We start from the raw sequence: 20980 nt of genomic DNA, 5'->3' as shown, positions 1-20980 counted from the left end.
ACCATCCGCCACCTCATCAGGAGCATGCCAAGGCGTTGTAGGGAGGTCATACAGGCACGTGGAGGCCACACACACTACTGAGCCTCATTTTGACTTGTTTTAAGGACATTACATCAAAGTTGGATCAGCCTGTAGTGTGGTTTTCCACTTTAATTTTGAGTGTGACTCCAAATCCAGACCTCCATGGGTTGATAAATTGGATTTCCATTGATTATTTTTGTGTGATTTTGTTGTCAGCACATTCAACTATGTAATGAAAAAAGTATTTAATAAGATTATTTCTTTCATTCAGATCTAGGATGTGTTGTTTAAGTGTTCCCTTTATTTTTTTGAGCCGTACACTGAGTATTACTGAGTAGTATACTGAGTATTACAATATATATTTTTTTTTTATTTGTAATAATGACAATTACAACAATACTGAATGAACAATGAACACTTTATTTTTACTTAATATAATACATAAATAAAATGAATTTAGTCTCAAATAAATAATGAAACATGCTCAATTTGGTTTAAATAATGCAAAAACACTGTGTTAGAGAAGAAAGTAAAAGTGCAATATGTGCCATGTAAAAAAGCTAATGTTTAAGTTCCTTGCTCAGAACATATGAAAGCTGGTGGTTCAATATTCACAGTTCTTCAATATGCACAGTTAAGAAGTTTTAGGTTGTAGTTATTATAGGAATTATGACGTGTCGACTATTTCTCTATATACCATTTGTATTTCATATAACTTTGACTATTGGATGTTCTAATAGGCACTTAAGTATTGCCGGCCTAATCTTAGGAGTTGATAAACTTGAAGTCATAAACAGCATCTGTGCTTCAAACATTGCTAAGAGCTGCTGGCAAATGCAGTAAAGTTTGAATGAATGCTTATGAGCCTGCTGCTGCCTACCACTGCTCAGTCAGACTGCTCTATCAAATCATAGACTTAATTATAATATAATAAACAGATATGAGCCTTTGTCATTAATATGGTCAAATCCGGAAACTATCATTTCGAAAACAAAATGTTTATTCTTTCAGTGAAATACGTAACCGTTCCGTATTTTATCGAATGGGTGGCAACCCTAAGTCTAAATATTGCTGTTACATTGCATAACCTTCAATGTTATGGCATAATTATGTAAAATTCTGGAAAATTAGTTTGCAACGAGCCAGCCTGCCCAAACTGTTTGGTGCAATGAACGCAAGAGAAGTGACAACTGTCTTAGTTAAATTTGCCTAACATTTCTTTTAACTTTTAACTAAATATGCAGGTCAAGCTAGTTAACCTCTCTTGGGTAGGGGGCAGTATTTTGACGTCCAGATGAAAAGCGTGCTAAGAGTAAACTGCCTGCTACTCAGGCCCAGAAGGTAGGATATGCATATAATTAGTAGATTTGGATAGAAAACACTCTGCAGTTTCTAAACCTGTTCGAATTATGCCTGTGAGTATAACAGAACTCATATGGCAGGTAAAAACCTGAGAAAAAAAATCCAACCAGGAAGTGTAGAAATCTGAGGTTTGTAGTTATTCAAGTGATTGCCTATCTAATACACAGTGTCTGTGGGGTCATTTTGCACTTCCTAAGGCTTCCACTAGATGTCAACAGTCTTTAGAACGTTGTTTCATTCTTCTACAGTGAATGGGGAGAGAATAAGAGCATATGGAGTCAGATGACTTAAAAAATGTCATGAGCTCAATCGCGCGGACTCCCATGAGAGTTAGGTGTGTTCCTTTTCATTTCTGAAGACAAAGGAATCGTCCGGTTGGAATATTATGGAAGATTTATGATAAAAACATCCTAAAGATTGATTCTATACATCGTTTGACATGTTTCTACAAACTGTAATATAACTTTTTGACTTTTAGTCTGAACTTTCTGCGCGAGCACAGTGCATTTGGATTACTCGACTGAACGCGCGAACAAAATGGAGGTATTTGGACATAAAGATGAACTTTATCGAACAAAACAAACATTTATTGTGGAACTGGGATTCCTGGGAGTGCATTCCGATGAAGATCATCAAAGGTAAGTGAGTATGTACAATGTTATTTGTGATTTCTGTTGACTCCAAAATGGCGGGTATCTGTATGGCGCTGTACTCAGATTATTGCAAAGTTTGCTTTCGCCGTAAAGCTTTTTTGAAATCTGACACAGCGGTTGCATTAAGGAGAAGTGTATCAATAATTCTTTGAATAACAGTTGTATATTTTATCAACGTTTATGATGAGTATTTCTGTAAATTGATGTGCTCATTCACCGGAAGTTTTGGGAGGCAAAACATTTCTGAACATTACACGCCAATGTAAAATGGGGTTTTTGGATATAAATATGAACTTTATCGAGCAAAACATACATGTATTGTGTAACATGAAGTCCTATGAGTGCCATCTGATGAAGATCAAAGGTTAGTAATTAATTTTAGTTGTATTTCTGGTTTTTGTGACACCTCTCCTTACTGGAAAATGGCTGTGGTTTTTCTTGTCTAGGCGCTGTCCTAACATAATCGAATGTTATGCTTTCGCCGTAAAGCCTTTTTGAAATCAGACACTGTGGTTGGATTAACGAGAAGTGTATCTTTAAAATGGGTTATAATAGTTGTATGTTTGAGAAATTTGAATTATGAGATTTTTGTTGTTTTGAATTTGGCACCTTGCTATTTCACTGGCTGTTGGCGAGTGCGTCCCACATACCCCAGAGAGGTTAACCTAATAATATCATCAACCATGTGTAGTTAACTCGTGATTATGTGAAGATTGATTGTTTTTTTATAAGATACGTTTCATGCTAGCTAGCAACATACCTTGGCTCCTTGCTGCACTCGCGTAACAGGTGGCCAGCCTGCCACGCAGTTTCCTCGTGGAATGCAATGTAAACTTGAAATCGGCCCTAATTAAATCGGCCATGCCGATTAATCGGCTGACCTCTACTTTAGACAGCTGAGTCCATGTGTGTGTGTTAACAATTTAACTAGACTAGAATGCTTAAAAGGCCGCTAAAATGTTAAATATCAGTTATCGGTATCGTTTTTTTTGGGGGGAAGGAAAATATCTGATATCAGTATCGGCCAAAAATGTAATATCAGTGCATCACTAACCACAACACTACATAAAGAGAGACCGAAGACGACAACACAGCATGGTAGCAACAACATGGCAGCAGCAAAACACATGGGCACAGACAACAGCACAAAGGGCAAGAAGGTAGAAACATGAATACACCACGCAAAGCAGCCACAACTGTCAGTAAGTGTCAATGATTGAGTCTTTGAATGAAGAGATTGAGATAACTGTCTTTGAGTGTTTGTTGCAGCTCGTTCCAGTGGCTAGCTGCAGCGAACTGAAAAGAGGAACGACCCAGCGATGTGTGTTCTTTGGGGACCTTTAACAGAATGTGACTGGTAGAACAGGTGTTGTATGTGGAGGTTGAGGGCTGCAGTAGATCTCAGATAGGGGGGAGTGAGGCCTAAGAGTGTGGGGCCTAGGATCGAGCTTTGGGATACTCCCGTGGTGACAGGCAGTAGCTTTATACACTACACTCAGAGAGGTAGATAGCAAACCAGGCCAAAGACCCAAGGCTATGTGGCTATGATGGCAAGGAGGGAACAGCGTTGCAACCTGGTGACATAGACAACGCCAACATTCTCTGGGCCAATTAAATAGCAGCAGTCCTCAGGTGCCTTACTTTCTCAGCATGCCTGGGCTCTGACTTGTGTGTAGAAGGATGTGATGTCACACGGTCAAAAATTAACAATGGCCCCCTATCACTCCGTGGTGGAGAAAGGGAGAAACATGACACTGCTTTTCTCCTCCTTAATAAATTAGGAGAGCTGGCTAATCTCACAAACACTAAACTGCCAAGACTTAATTAACTGGACCATGGAATATTCACAGTCATTATTAACATCTCAAAATGTAGAATGTGTTTAGGGTGATGAGTGTGTCTTTATGAAGGTATATGGATGGAGATGTAAAATTAAAATCAACCATATTGGATTTGTGTAGTAGGCTAGATTATATGTCGCACTGTAGTCTGTATTCAACAGAAAAGCTGAGTATGTTGTGAACATTGGCAAATGGAGGCACGGCTTTCTTACCTTCTTTCTTCAACCATTTGACGATGTTTCCCTCCTCCATGGTGGGAGAGAGAGCAGGCATCTCCACTTTGACTGGTGCAGCCCCTAGAGGAAAGAGAGAACACATCAACACCAGTCAGATCACAAGTAGCAATACATGCTCATCTATAACCAGGAAGGACATTTTCACTCTAGTCTACATAACTAGAAGTCTATTGAACATAAATGCATAAATAGGCCTATGCTACACTATATACACACAAAAGTATATGGACACCCTTTCAAATTACTGGATTCGGCTATTTCAGCCACACCCGTTGCAGACAGATATATAAAATTGAGCAAACAGTCATGCAATCTCCAAAGACAAACATGTTCAGTAGAATGGCCTTACTGAAGAGCTCAGTGACATTCAATGAGGCACTGTCATAGGATGCTACCTTTCCAAAAAGTCAGTGTGTCAAATTTCTGCCCTGCTAAAGCTTCCCCTGTCAACTGTAAGTGCTGTTATTGTGAAGTGGAAACGTTTTGGAGCCACACCGCCTCAGGTGCGAAGTGGTAGGCCACACAAGCTCACATCTGAGTAATAAAATCGTCTGTCCTCGGTCGCAACACACACACACACACAATACCGAGTTCCAAACTGCCTCTGGAAAAAATGTCAGCACAAGAACTGTTCGTCGTGAGCTTCATGAAATGGGTTTCCATGGCCGAGCAGCCACACACAAGCCTAATCTCACCATGTGCAATGCCAAGCCTCGGTTGGAGTGGTGTAAAGCTCGCCGCCATTGAACTCTGGAGCAGTGGAAACACGTTCTCTGGAGTGATGAATCACGCTTCATCATCTGGCAGTCCGACAGACAAATCTGGATTTGGCGGATGCCAGGAGAACACTACCTGCCCCAATGCATAGTGCCAACTGTAAAGTTTGGTGGAGGAGGAATAATGGTCTGGGGCTGTATTTCATGGTTCGGGCTAGGCCGCTTAGTTCCACTTAAGGTAAATCTTAACGCTACAGCATACAATGACATTCTAGACGATTCTGTGCTTCCAACTGTGTGGCAACAGTTTGGGGAATGCCCTTTCCCGTTTCAGCATGACAATGCCCTGTGCACAAAGCAAGGTCCATGCGGAGATGGTTTGTCAAGATTGGTGTGGAAGAACTTGACTGGCCTGCACGGAGCCCTGACCTCAACCCCATCGAACACCTTTGAGATGAATTGGAATACCGACTGCAGCCAGGCCTATTCGCCCAACATCAGTGCCCGACCTCACTATTGCTCGTGGCTGAATGGAAGCAAGTCCCTGCAGCAGTGTTCCAACATCTAGTGGAAAGGCTTCCCAGAAGAGTGAAGACTGTTATAGCAGCAAAAAGGGGGGAGGGGGCAACGCCATATTAATGCCCATGATTTTGGAATGAGATGTTCTAAGAGCAGGTGTCCACATACTGTTGGGCATATAGTGTATATCCTATTCTGATTGGGTCTTTGTGACATCAAATAAGTCCATTAAAAAGGCAAGCTAGGCTATATTCAGTCAGTCTTTTGAGATGGAAGTTAGGAGCCTAGAAATGCATAGGCGCTTACGAAAAAGAAAGAAGTGGTACAGTAGGAGGCAATAGGAGAGGGGGTGAGAGCTGTGGGGTTCATGCCTCAGCACTCATCCACTGACAGGGAGAGATCAAAGCCACCAGGCCGCAGGAAGCGGACAGCACACTGGCGACAGAAGAGAGAGCAGTGCAGGCAGATCAAAAGTAGGCTGCGATGGCGGCTGACATATTTGCCTCGGGCTGGTAGCCCTGTCACCCACTTGGCCACCACAGCCTGGGACCTAGCCGTCCACAGCAGCTGGAGCCACTCAGAAGACAATAGTTCAGCTGGCTCAAGGTCATGTAGGCATTGGGCTGGCCATGCTAGTGCCCAACTAAGTCACCTCCTTGTAATACTGAGTATTACAATGTTATGCTGCCTGAGAATGGCAAATCCTAGAATACAGACCTTTAGATATAACTAGTGGATAAGAAATGGCTTGCAAGGCTCGAAAGATACATGGTGATGAGCCATGGCTGTGGGTGAACAGAGGGAACCTCATGTACTGGTGCTCGTGTTGTTGTTCATGTGTTGTTTTTGCCGTTCATGTACGAAGGTCTCCTTCTGCTCTGCATGTCATGTGTGAAGAACACAGGCCTGGATGAGCACATATCTGCACAACAATGCCCTGAAAGCACACCCGCTGAAACCTCCCATTCATAACCCTAGCTCTCTTAATCCGAACAGGCAGGGGAAGCCAATGTGCAACTGAGTGTGTGCGTTTGTTGAGACACACAGAGACAGGCAGAGAGATAGAGAATGTAAGGGCCGTGACCACCATGACAGGAGCTTGCAGACCAATTCCTGTCTGTAAAACATTGCCCTGCCCCGCCTGTCGTCATTTTCAACATTTTCATCACAGGCTCTATTTTTATTCCAGCCTTCCAAAATCCCTATTATCATAATCAGATCCACAGAAGGTCTTTACAATCCATTACCGGCACACAGCAGAAAGATCACTAGTTCAAATTAACCTTAATTATAAGCTAATTTGTCTGGCTTCTTTTTTCATTTTAACTAGGCTTAGGCCAGGGCTCTCCAACCTTGTTCCTGGAGAGCTACTGTCCTATAGGTTCACTCCAACACTAAACTAACACACCTGATTCTAATAATTAGCTGGTTGATAAGCTGAACCATGTTAGTTCCAGGCTGTATCACATCCGGCCTTGATTGGGAGTCCCATAGGGCAGCGCACAATTGGCCCAACGTCATCCGTGTTTGGCCATCATTGTAAATAATAATTTGTTCTTAACCTGTTGGGGATAGGGGGCAGTATTTGCACGGCCGGATAAAAAAACATACCCGATTTAATCTGGTTACTACTCCTGCCCAGTAACGAGAATATGCATATAATTGTTTGATTTGGATAGAAAACACCCTAAAGTTTCTAAAACTGTTTGAATGGTGTCTGAGTATAACAGAACTCATTTGGCAGGCCAAAACCTGAGAAGATTCCAAACAGGAAGCGCTCTCTCTGACTATTTCTTGGCCTTCTTGATCATCTCTATCGAAAACAGGGGATCTCTGGCATAACGTGACATTTTCTAACGCTCCCATAGGCTCTCAGAAGGCGCCAGAACGTTGAATGATGACTTTGCAGGCCATGGCTGAAAAACAGTAGCGCATTTGGATAGTGGTCGATCTGAGAACAATGAGACTGGGGGCGCGTGCACGAGACGACTCCATGTTTTTATTTTTTCGTCTTTGAACGAAAACAGGGTTTCCCGGTCGGGATATTATCGCTTTTTTACAAGAACAATTTTTATGCGATTTATTTTAAACAGCGTTTGACATGCTTCGAAGTACGGTAAAGGAATATTTTGAATTTTTTGGTCACGAAACGCGCCGGGCGCGTCACCCGTCTTTACCCTTCGGATAGGGTTTGAACGCACGAACAAAACGCCGCTATTTGGATATAACTATGGATTATTTGGAACCAAACCAACATTTGTTATTGAAGTAGAAGTCCTGGGAGTGCATTCAGACGAAGAACAGCAAAGGTAATCCAATTCTTCTTATAGTAAATCTGAGTTTGGTGAGTACCACACTTGGTGGGTGTCAAAATAGCTAGCCTGTGATAGCCGGGCTATCTACTCAGAATATTGCAAAATGTGCTTTCACCGAAAAGCTATTTTCAAATCGGACACCGCGATTGCATAAAGGAGTTCTGTATCTATAATTCTTAACCTCTTGACGGTCGCCTAGGATAGGGGGCGCTACAGCGATTTTTGAAAAAAATGTGTGCCCATTTTAAACGGCCTCCTACTCAAACTCAGAAGCTAGGATATGCATATAATTAATACTTGTGGATAGAAAACACCCTCAAGTTTCTAAAACTGTTTGAATGGTGTCTGTGAGTATAACAGAACTCATATGGCAGTCAAAACCCCGAGACCGATCGTAACAGGATGTGGAATTCTGAATTGCGGACTCAACTTCATCACCTTGCCTATAAATCACACCGTGAGCAATGGTTCATTGAGCACTTCCTATTGCTTCCACTAGATGTCCCCAGTCTTTACAAAGTGGTTTGAGTCTCCTACTGTGAAAACTGACAGAATGAGAGTCTGTGGAAAGTGGTCACATGAGGAGGGCCATCACCATTATGACGCCGGCGCCCCTGGCTACCCTCCCCTTTCGAAACGTTTAGAAAGACAATGCAATCGTCCCCCTTGAATCTTATTGGAGCTGTGGTTGAAAAAGGCCCTAAAGATTTATGTTATACAACGTTTGACATGTTTGAACGAACCTAAATAAAAATAAAAAAATGCATTTTATTGAAAGAGGAGTCCCGCGGCCGACGGAACTTTTGGAGCAGCCTTCAGAACGCGCTAACAAGAACAAGCTATTGGGACGTAAAGGATTAACTTTTTTGAACGAAAATACATTTGTTGTGGACCTGGGATTCCTGGAAGTGCTTTCTGATGAAGATAATCAAAGGTAAGGGATTATTGACAATAGTATACAAGAGTAGATTTGATATGCGATTGTTCCAAGATGGCGCTGACCTGTATTGCTAGCCTATTTTCTGAGTATCGCATCCCCTTTTATCGCAAAGTGTGATTACCCAGTAAAGTTATTTTTAAATCTGGCATTACAGGTGCTTTCAAGAGATATTCATCTATAAATCTTAGAATGACAATATTACATTTTAAAAATGTTTTCGAATAGTAATTTAGTAAATTGTAGCGCTGTTTCACCGGATGAATTTGAGAGAAAATAGTTAGTCAACGTCACGCGCCGATGTAAAATGCTGTTTTTATATATATATATGAACTTTATCGAACAAAAGAATGCATGTATTGTGTAACATGATGTCCTAGGAGTGTCATCTGATGAAGATTGTCAAAGGTTAGTGCTGCATTTACCTGTTTTTTTGTTATTTGTGATGCATGTGGTTGGTCGGAAAATGGCTATGTGGCTACTTTTACGATATACTCCTCTAACATAATCTAATGTTTTGCTTTTGCTGTAAAGCCTTTTTGAAATCAGACGTGGTTCGATTCAGGAGAGGTGTATCTATAAAACGATATAACATAGACCTATATTTGAAAAAATATATATATTAAATTTCGTTATGCTAATGGCGATAGGATTTTTCGCTGGATGTCGGGACGGAGCCCGCCCAGAGGTTAAAATAATTATGTTTTTTGTGAACGTTTATCGTGAGTAATTTAGTAAATTCACCGGAAGTGTTCGGTGGGAATGCTAGTCACATGCTAGTCACATGCTAATGTAAAAAGCTGGTTTTTGATATAAATATGAACTTGATTGAACAAAACATGCACCTAGCCCAGAGAGGTTAACGGACTTGCCTAGTTAAAAGGTTACATTTATTTAAAAATAATAATTACAACTGGGGTTGTTCAACCTGTCAGAACTATAGTACACTCAGATTCCCTGTCTGTATTGAATAGTTTGCCATTTGGCAAATCTAAATAGGAGTGACCTACTATGGGAGGCATTAATGTTCCTATGGAGAATTGAGAGACTAAATAGTAGTGAGATTCTCCCAGCCTATTCGGGTGTGGAAGGGAATGAAATTGTAGACCAGAGCCAAAAGAGCTTTAAAACTAGATATTATTAAATATTATTGTTCCACTGGGTACAGGTGAGGCCAAATGTAAGAGCCATTTTGATAGATGTGTGGCAGAGGAGATGGGACTGAGCCGTTTGGCAGCGATTACATTTATATGCCCTCCAAAGAAAATGTCAGTGGACCAAGATTCAAAAATCAGATTAGGAAAGAAGGAAGAGTGGTGTTTGCTCAATTGCGCTACTTGTCACTACATCTGGTTGGCAAGCATGTGAGTCGTTTGTGTCTGGAGGGTATGGTGGATGAACTGGGAGTATGTGTTATATTGTTGTGAGCATGTTGAAGAGAGGGAAATATTGAAGTGTAGGGTCATTGAGGTTAGAACGAATTTGAGGGATGGGGGAGGGTATATTAGAAGTTAGAAGAGTTATTTTCTCTTCTTCTCAGAAGTACTGAATTAGGTAGGAGGATTTAGAAATGTGGAGCTAATGTTGTAAACCGCGATTGACCACACTCCAGCACAGTAGGTGGCGGCATCCACCTTAAACATTTGTTTGCATTATATCATAGAAGAACAACTTGGGTTGGAGCAAAAACCTACAGGAGGGTAAGCGCTCAAGGAACAGGGTTAGAGTCCCTGGCATAGGCTGTTTGTTCCTTATTTATGGGGATTTTCTTCTTTGTCGGGGTAATTTTAGCGGGGGTATTGGATCAGAGGTGACAGAGGACGCATGTCCAGAAGGGCCCATCAAGACCCACAGGTCACATCATCCTCATTTTGGGGGCATCTTTCTCAAGACCATTTTTGGTCATCCTCTCCGTCTTCTGACCCCGATTTATACTGTCAAATACCTGAGGAGGAGAGGTATCGAACTACATGCAATACTTTCTTACGTCAAGCATTTTCAGGGCAGCATGCACGACTGAAGCCCAAGGCCCCATCATGCTCACCATTACATCCCAGAATGCTTTGGGTCATGCATCTGACTCACCACTGGCCTGAGGACTGCTAACAGTCTGCTCTCTTAATTCATTGAGAAAACTGAGGCATGCAGAGCCTCGCAGCCAGTAGGCCTCCGCAACATGTTTCCCATTCAGTGGGCTAGGTAAGTCTCATTTTCATAAAGAATCCCATGAAATAGGCCCCAACATAGAAATACATCACTGAACTACTCATTAGACGAGAGCAAAAATGATGGTATCTGTGACTTCAAATTAACCCTGGAAACAAACCAGTTGTTTAGGCAGTTCCAATTAAGGTCTGCAAATAGGTCTACACTGATTCAATCTTAGCAGGTCAAATCATCCTGAAAGGCAGAGACAGTGGCTCTTTATTCATTCCATTCCTCACTTTCTCGTTCTCAAAACGCATTGAATCACATGAATCTTCTCATGACTTGATTTCCTCATACAGTATATACATACACATACATGAGTGCATACACTTACATACACATACAGTGAGGGGAAAAACGTATTTGATCCCCTGCTGATTTTGTACGTTTGCCCACTGACAAAGAAATGATCAGTCTATCATTTTAATGGTAGGTTTATTTGAACAGTGAGAGACAGAATAACAACAAAAACATCCAGAAAAACACATGTCCAAAATGGTATAAATTGATTTGCATTTTAATGAGAGAAATAAATCCCTTTAAGAGTGTGCTCCTAATCTCAGTTCTTTACCTTTATAAAAGACACCTGGGAGCCAGAAATCTTTCTGATTGAGAGGGGGTCAAATACTTAGTTCACTCATTAAAATGCAAATCATTACAACATTTTTGACATTAGTTTTTCTGGATTTTTTGTTGTTATTCTGTCTCTCACTGTTCAAATAAACTTACCATTAAAATTATAGACTGATCATTTCTTTGTCAGTGGGCAAACGCACAAAATCAGCAGGGGGTCAAATACTTTTTTCCCCTCACTGTACATAAGTGCATTCGGAAAGCATTCAGACCCCTTGAATTTTTCTACATTTTGTAGTTACAGCCTTATTCTAAAACTGATAGTTTTTTCCCCCTCAATCTATACACAATACCCCAAAATGACAAATCAAAAACAGGTTTAGACATCTTAGCAAATGTATAAAAAAAGAAATACTACATTTGCATAAGTATTCAGACCCTTTACTCAGTACTTTGTTGAAGCACCTTTGGCAGCGATTACAGCCTCGAGTCTTCTTGAGTATGATGCTACAAGCTTGGCAAACCTGTTATTTGGGGAGTTTCTCCCATTCTTCTCTGCAGATCCTCTCAAACTCGTTCAGGTTGGATGGGGAGCATCGCTGCACAGCTATTTTCAGGTCTCTCCAGGGCTTTGGCTGGCCCACTGAAGGACATTCAGACTTGTCCCGAAGCCACTCCTGCATTGTCTTGGCTGTGCTTAGGGTCATTGTCCTGTTGGTAGATGAACCTTTGCCACAGTCTGAGGTCATGATCGCTCTGGAGCAGGTTTTCATCAAGGATCTCTGTACAATTGCTCTGTTCATTTTTCCCCTCGATCCTGACTAGTCTCCCAGTCCCTGCGGCTGAAAAACATCCCCACAGCATGATGCTGCCACAACCATGCTTCACCGTAGGGATGGTACCAGGTTTCCTCCAGACATGACACTTAGCATTCAGGCCAAAGGGTTCCATTTTGGTTTCATCAGACCAGAGAATCTTGTTTCTCATGGTTAGAGTCCTTTATGTGCCTTTTGGCAAACTCCAAGCGTGCTGTCATGTGCCTTTTATGAGATGGTTGTCCTTCTGGAAGGTTACCCAATCTCTACAAAGGAACTCTGGGTCACTCTTACAGAGCTCATCGGGTTTGATGGTGCAGTTTGGCCAGATCTAGGAAGAATCTTGGTGATTCCAAACTTCTTCCATTTAAGAATGATGGAGGCCACTGTGTTCTTGGGAACCTTCAATACCGCAGAATGATTTGGTAATCAGGAGAGAAGGGCCTTGGTCAGGGAGGTGACCAAGAACCTGATGGCAACTCTTACAGAGCTCCAGAGTTTGTCTATAGAGATGGGATAACCTTCCAGAAGGACAACCATCTCTGCAGCACTCCACCAATCAGGCCTTTACAGTAGAGTGGCCAGACAGAAGTAAAAAGCACATGAGAGCCGGCTTGGAATTTGCAAAAAGGCACCTAAAGACTCAGACGAGAAACAAGATTCTCTGGTCTGATGAAAACAAGATTGAACTCATTGGCCTGAATGCCAAGCATCACGTCTGGAGGAAACCTGGCACCATCCCTACTGTGAAGCATTGCTTTGCTGGTGACACTGATTTATTTAGAATTCAAGGCACACTTAACCAGCATGGCTACTACAGCATTCTGCAGCGATACACATCCCTGGTTTGCAGTTAGTGGGACTATAATTTGTTTTTCAACAGGACAATGACCTAACACACCTCCAGGCTGTGTAAGGGCTATTTGACCAAGAAGGAGAGTGATGGAATACTCCATCAGATGACCTGGCCTCCACAATTACCCGAACTCAACCCAACTGAAATGGTTTGGGATGAGTTGGACCACAGAGTGAAGGAAAATCAGCCAATAAGTGCTCACCATATGTGGGAACTCCTTGAAGACTGTTGGGAAAGCATTCCAGGTGAAGCTGGTTGAGAGAATGCCAAGAGTGTGCAAAGCTGTCATCAAGACAAAGGGTGGCTACTTTGAAGAATCTCAAATATAAAATATATTTGGATGTTTAACACTTTTTTGGTTACTATTTTACTTAACTAGGCAACTCAATTAATAACAAATTCTTATTTACAATGACAACCTACCCCAGCCAAAACCTAACCCGGACGATGCTGGGCCAATTGTGCGCCACCCTATGTGACTCCCAATCACAGCTGGTTGTGATACAGCCTGGAATCGAACCAGGGTCTGTAGCGACACCTCTAGCACTGAGATGCATTGCCTTAGACCACTGCACCACTCGGGAGCCCCACTACAGATTCAAATGTGTTATTTCATAGTTGATGTCAACACTCTTATTCTACAATGTAGAAAATAATAAAAATAAAGAAACCATGGAATGAGTAGGTGTCCAAACTTGACTGGTACTGTGTACACACACACACACACACACACACACACACACACACAGTACAATGCTCCCCTCTGCTGGATACTTTTGTGAATTGCCAAATCATTGGGCCAGGGGGCATTTTTGTGAGCAGCGATGGCAATGATCCAGCAAGAGACAGCATCACCAGGGGCCAGTTTTCAGAAAATTGAATCTTAAGTGTAATCTTAGAATACTACCCCCATTAGATCATGTTTCCTGTGCACTTTAAGTAAACTGAAAAGCAATATGCCTTTTTCCCTCAATTGTCATGGGATCTCATGAGGACTGAGAGACTGAAAAATTGCTTTTACCTCAAGGCCATCACTGTTAAATAGCCATCACTAGGCGGCTTCCACCTGGTTACGTAACCCTGCACCTTAAAGGCTGCTGCCCCATATATATAGACTTGAAATCACTGGCCACTTTAATAATGGAACAATAGTCACTAATAATGTTTACATATTTTTGCTTTACTCATCTCATATGTATATACTGTATTCTATTCTACTGTATTTTATTTTCTACTGTATTTTAGTCTGTGTCACTCTGACATTGCTCATCCTAATATTTATTAATTCCATTCCTTTACTTTTAGGTTATGTGTATATTGTTGTGAATTGTTAGATATTACTGCACTGTTGGTGCTAGAAGCACAAGCATTTCGCTACAGCCGCAATAACATCTACTAAACATGTGTATGTGACAAAAAAAAATCTGATCTTATTAACATGTTTTAAATGCAGCATATCATTTGAAATCAATATCATAGGCCTAGATATTTTGTTTGGTATGTTTTAAAAAGTTTCACCCAAAAGCAAGGAGGGCCACAATCTGAAGTGGGGAGCAGAATTTAACACAAATTATTTTAAATCTAATTTCCCCATTTTCAAAAGCTGGCCCCATGTCCATGACTCAACTGACCTAGCACAAGGTCCAGGTAGGATGAGTGAATTGGTTAAAATAGAGTAACCGTGATCAACCTTACATCAGTGTATTACTGACTTAGTTACAACATAGCTACAATGTTTTGTCAGCTTTAGCAGGAACACAGAGTGGGCTATGTAGAGAGACACTGAGCAGCATACAGAAAAACCAACATGATTTTCAGGTTGGTCAAATCAGGTCCTAGTTAAATTCTCTCTCATCAATAATGTATTTTTAATGACTATTTATTTTATTATTTTATTTATCACTTTCCACCCTGTTAGTTTGTTGTAATTATGCATTTAAGAAAACAACCCCTTCCTACAATGACAACACATTCAGGAAGTGAATGTCTTCGGTGAGAAAAAAATGGTACCAAGCTAAATAAATAAACATAAACACTCAATTGAATCTATTTTACCTTGTTAGTCTATGTCCTACCCATACATGTCCACCCTATTAGGCTAGATTCTAAGGAAAATTAACACATTGTGCTAGCTCAATTTTGCTCAATCACAGAACTATGACTAATTTAGGCTCCACATTTCCAACCTGCAACTAACAGGTTGAAGAAAAAAAAAAAAAAAGTGCCTGAGGTTAACAAATGTTTTTCTGAAAGTCAAACGTCCTTTTCTGATAAATCCAAACAATATATAATAAAAACATTTCTAAATGTATGAGGTCCAAAACTATGGCAAATCGTAGGAATGTCCCAACTGGCTAGCTAGCAAAATAAAAACCAAGATTTGTTATGACTAGCGTTAGCTAACTGGCTAGCTACCTAATCTGCGCAACCTTGACAGCTCGGCTGTAACATCTACGACAAGAGCTAACGAATAGCGAGCGTCTGATAATGTCCAGCAAAGCCAAGGAAACATAAAACCCACATTACTTCAATAAGACCCATAGATGCAGTGACATCCGGCTGAAACGTATTTTTTTAGGAGTGAGGTGATGTGAAAATAAATAAGAGGTTAGCTAGCGGCCATCATCCGCAACGAACGTTAGTACAATAAATGAAGTATCAACGCTTACCAAAGAAATATGGCGATTGAAAGAACTGCCTGACATTGTCCTGAAATGAATATGAAGTCCAGGATTTTTTTTTAAGCTTTGCAAATCTCAGGCCAAATAGCATTCCTTGACGACCCAAAAGCAAGGTGGCCGCCATGTTTTCGTCCTCAGTCGGTAAGAGCTGCCCAAGTTTATGCCTGACAGGTGGTAAGAATAAACAAATAAACCGTAAAGTGGTACCGCACAAAGCCATTACGTGGATTAGTTTATATACGATATAAAATGAGCCAGGTGACTAGACAAATATACATTCATCAAGTTTACTATTTGACTGCAACCCTCCTATAAAAACAGAACGCCAAAGCCGTCCTTCTTGGATCTTTGAGGTCCTTCTTTGTAGTCTTCCTCTGTAGTGAACTTGTAGTTCAGCTGCAACCTGATGAACGTGTAATGTCAAGTATTTTTTCACGGAAAAAGGGCTAGCACAGCACAATTGAAATATATATATATATATATATATATATATATATATATATATATATATATATATTTTTTTTTATATTTATTAAATATGTATTATATAGTGAACAAAAATATAGATGCAACATGCAACAATTTCATTTATATAAGAAACTCTGTCATTTGAAATAATATAATTTGGCCCTAATCTACGGATTTCACATGACTGGGAATACAGATATGTATCTGTTGGTTAGAACACTAGAAAAGGTAGGGGCGTGACCACCATTTGTCTCATGCAGGGCAAAACACATCTCTTTCGCATAGATTTAAAAAGATCAGCTTTAATTTTGCAAATATATTGCAATGTAATTCTTTGCATCATTTCCAATCCCCCATATATATACATTTTGAAAATATATATATATATATTAATATAAATACAGTACCAGTCAAAAGTTTGGACTCATTCAAGGATTTTTCAGATTTGTACTATCTTCTACATTGTAGAATAATTGTATAGACATCAAAACTATGAAATAACATATATGGAATCATGTAGTAACCAAAAAAGCGTTAACCTGTTATGGCTAGGGGGCAGTATTTTCACGGCCGGATAAAAAACGTACCCGATTTAATCTGATTATTACTCCTGCCCAGAAACTAGAATATGCATATAATTATTGGCTTTGGATAGAAAACACTCCAAAGTTTCTAAAACTGTTTGAATGGTGTCTGTGAGTATAACAGAACTCATTTGGCAGGCCAAAACCTGAGAAGATTCTGTACAGGAAGTACCCTGTCTGACCATTTCTTGGCCTTCTTGATTATCTCTATCCAATACAGGGGATCTCTGCTGTTACGTGACACTTCCTACGGCTCCCATGGGCTCTCAGAAGGCGGCAAAAAGCTGAATCGTGGCTTTGCAGGCTCTGGCTGAAAAACAGTAGCGCGTTTGGATAGTGGCCGGTCAGAGTACTATGAGACTGAGGCTCGTGCACGAGTCGACTCCATGTTTTTATTCTTTCCTCTTTGAACGAAAACCACCACTCCCGGTTGGAATATTATCGCTTTTTTACGAGAAAAATGGCATAAAAATTGATTTTAAACAGCGGTTGACATGCTTCGAAGTACGGTAATGGAATATTTAGAATTTTTTTGTCACGAAATGCGTCGTGCGCGTGACCCTTATTTACACTACGGATAGTGTCTTGAACGCACGAACAAAACGCCGCTATTTGGATATAACTATGGATTATTTTGAACCAAACCAACATTTGTTATTGAAGTAGCAGTCCTGGGAGTGCATTCTGACGAAGAACACCAAAGGTAATCAAACTTTTCTAATAGTAAATCGGAGTTTGGTCAGGGCTAAACTTGGTGGCTGTCAAAATAGCTAGCCGTGATGGCTGGGCTATCTACTCAGAATATTGCAAAATGTGCTTTCACCGAAAAGCTATTTTAAAATCGGACACCTCGATTGCACAAAGGAGTTCTGTATCTATAATTCTTAAAATAATTGTTATGCTTTTTGTGAACGTTTATCGTGAGTAATTTAGTAAATTCACCGGAAGTGTTCGGTGGGAATGCTAGTTCTGAACGTCACATGCTAATGTAAAAAGCTGGTTTTTGATATAAATATGAACTTGATTGAACAAAACATGCATGTATTGTATAACATAATGTCCTAGGTGTGTCATCTGATGAAGATCATCAAAGGTTAGTGCTGCATTTAGCTGTGGTTTGGGTTTATGTGACATTCTATGCTAGCTTGAAAAATGGGTGTCTGATTATTTCTGGCTGGGTACTCTGCTGACATAATCTAATGTTTTGCTTTCGCTGTAAAGCCTTTTTGAAATCGGACAGTGTGGTTAGATAAAGGAGAGTCTTGTCTTTAAAATGCTGTAAAATAGTCATATGTTTGAAAAATTGAAGTTTTTGTATTTTTGAGGAATTTGTAATTCGCGCCACGCCTATCATTGGATATTGGAGCAGGTGTTCCGCTAGCGGAACGTCTAGATTTACAAATCAAAATATATATTTTATATTTGAGATTCTTCAAAGTCGCCAACCTTTACCTTGATGACAGCTTTGCACACGCTTGGCATTCTCTCAACCAGCTTCACCTGGAATGCTTTTCCAACTGTCTTGAAGGAGCTCCCACAAATGCTGAGCACTTGTTGGCTGCTTTTCCATCACTCTGTGGTCCAACTCATCCCAAACCTCAATTGGGTTGAGGTCGGGTGATTGTGGAGGCCAGGTCATCTGTCCTTCTTGGTCAAATAGCCCTTAAAAAACCTGGAGGTGTGTTGGGTTATTGTCCTGTTGAAAAACTAATTATAGTCCTGCTAAGCGCAAACCAGATGGGATGGCGCATCGCTGCAGAATGCTGTGGTAGTCATGCTGGTTAAGTGTGCCTTGAATTCTAAATAAATCACTGACAGTGTCACCAGCAAAGCACCCTCACACCTCCTCCTCCATGCTTCATGGTGGGAATCACACATGCAGAGACCCTTCATTCACCTACTCTGCATCTCAAAGACACAGCGGTTGGAACCAAAAATCTCAAATTTGTACTCATTAGACCAAAGGACAGATTTCCACCGGTCTAATGTCCATTGCTTGTGTTTCTTGGCCCAAGAAAGTATCTTCTTCTTATTCGTGTCCTTTAGTAGTTGTTTCTTTGCAGCAATTGGACCATGAAGTCCTGATTCACGCAGTCTCCTCTGAACAGTTGATGTTGAGATGTGTCTGTTACTTGAACTCTGTGTAGTATTTATTTGGGCTGCAATTTCTGAGGCTGGTAACTCTAATGAACTTATCCTTTAAAGCAGATGTAAGTCTGGGTCTTTCTTTCCTGTGGCGGTCCTCATGAGAGCCAGTTTCATAGCGCTTGATGGTTTTTGCGACTGCACTTGAAAAAACGTTCAAAGTTCTTGAACATTTCCGAATTGACTGACATTCATGTCTTAAAGTAATGACAGACTGTCGTTTCTCTTAACTTTTAACAAGGCACACCTGTTAATTGAAATGCATTCCAGGTGACTATCTCATGAAGCTGGTTGAAGGAATGCCAAGAGTGTGCAAAGCTGTCATCAAGGCAAAGGGTAGTTACTTTGAAGAATCTCAAATATAAAATATATTTTGATTTGTTTAACACTTTTTTGGTTGCTACATGATTCCATATGTGTTATTTCATAGTTTTGATGACTTCGCTATTATATTACAATGTAGAAAATATAAAAAATAAAGAAAAACCCTTGAATTAGTAGGTGTGTCCAAACTTTGACTGGTACTGTATATATACACAGTGCCCTTGGAAAGTATTCAGACCACTTGACTTTTTCTACATTTTGTTACATTACAGCATTATTCTAAAATGGATTAAATACATATATCAATCTACACAATATCCCATAATGACGAAGTGAAAACAGTTTTTTTTAAATTAGAAAATGTATTAAAAACAAAAAACATAAATATCATATTTACATAAGTATTCAGACTTGTTGTTATGAGACAGATCTGAGCTCTGATACATCCTGTTTCCATTGCTAATCCATTATAATTTTTTACAACTTGATTGGAGGCCATCTGTGGTAAATTCAATTGATTGGACATGATTTGGAAAGGCCCATAGTTGACGGTGCATGTCAGAGAAAAAAAAAAAGAAGACATGAGTTCGAAGGTATTTTCCGTAGAGCTCCGAGACAGGATTGTGTCGAGGCACAGATCTGGGGAAGGGTACCAAAAGATTTCTGCAGCATTGAAGGTCCCCAAGAACACAATGGCCTCCACTATTCTTAAATGTAAGAAGTTTTGAACCACCAAGACTCTTCCTACAGCTGGCCGCCCGGCCAAATTGAGCAATCGGGGGTGAAGGGCTTGGTCAGGGAGGTGACCAAGAACCTGATGGTCACTCTGACAGAGTTCTAGAGTTCCTGTGCGGAGATGTGAGAACCTTCCAGAAGGACAAACATCTCTGCATCACCCCACCAATTAGGCCTTCTTGGTAGAGTGGCCAGACAGAAGCCACTCCTTAGTAAAAGGCACATGACAGCACACTTGGAGTTTGCCAAAAGGCACCTAAAGACGCTGACCATGAGAAACAAGTTTCTTTGGTCTGATGAAATCAATATTGAAGTCTTTGGCCTGAATGCTAAGAGTCACGTCTGGAGGAAACCTGGCACCATCCCTACGGTGAAGCATGGAGGTGGCAGCATCATGCTGTGGGAATGTTTTTCAGTGGCAGGGAATGTAAGACCAGTCAAGATCAAGGAAAAGATGAATGCAGCAAAGTACAGAGAAATCCTTGATGAAAACCTGCTCTAAAGAGATCAGGACCTCAGACAGGGAGTAAGGTTCACCTTCCAACAGTACAATGACCCTAAGCACACAGCCAAGACAACGCAGTGGTGGCTTCGGGACAAGTCTCTAAATGTTCTTGAGTGGCCAAGCCAGAGCCCGGACTTGAACCCGATCGAACATCTCTCGAGAGACCTGAAAATAGTTATGCAGCAACGCTCCCCATCTAACCTAACAGAGCGTGACAGGATCTGCAGAGAAGAATGGGAGAAACTCCCCAAATACAGGTGTGCCAAGCTTGTAGCATCATACCCAAGAAGACTCGAGGCTGTAATTGCTGCCAAAGATGCTTCAACAAATTACTGAGAAAAGGGTCTCAATACTTATGTAAATGTGATATTTCATTTTATTATTTAATACAATTGCAAAAATTTCTAAAAACCGTTTTTTTGATTTGTCATATCATTTGTATATACAGTGAAAGTCAGAAGTTTACATACACCTTAGCCAAATACG

General features: G+C 40.7%; 1 protein-coding gene across 1 annotated transcript in view; it reads right to left on the bottom strand.

The window, feature by feature from the left end:
* pdhx (pyruvate dehydrogenase complex component X) overlaps nucleotides 1-15902 on the bottom strand; it is an 88451-nt gene extending 72549 nt beyond the window's left edge. Inside the window, exons 1-2 of the mRNA XM_014148323.3 lie at nucleotides 15722-15902; nucleotides 4090-4173 (exon numbers count right to left, since the gene is read on the bottom strand). Coding sequence (XP_014003798.1) covers nucleotides 4090-4173; nucleotides 15722-15857 — 220 coding nt within the window. The 5' untranslated portion in view covers nucleotides 15858-15902. The remainder of the gene's footprint in view (nucleotides 1-4089; nucleotides 4174-15721) is intronic.
* Between the last annotated feature and the right edge of the window lie 5078 nt (nucleotides 15903-20980).

Source organism: Salmo salar, chromosome 16 (genome assembly GCF_965601325.2).
Source record: "Salmo salar chromosome 16, fSalSal1, whole genome shotgun sequence".
NCBI lineage: Eukaryota > Metazoa > Chordata > Actinopteri > Salmoniformes > Salmonidae > Salmo > Salmo salar.
Note: the sequence above shows the minus strand (reverse complement) of the source record. Positions and strands in the feature narration are given on the sequence as shown.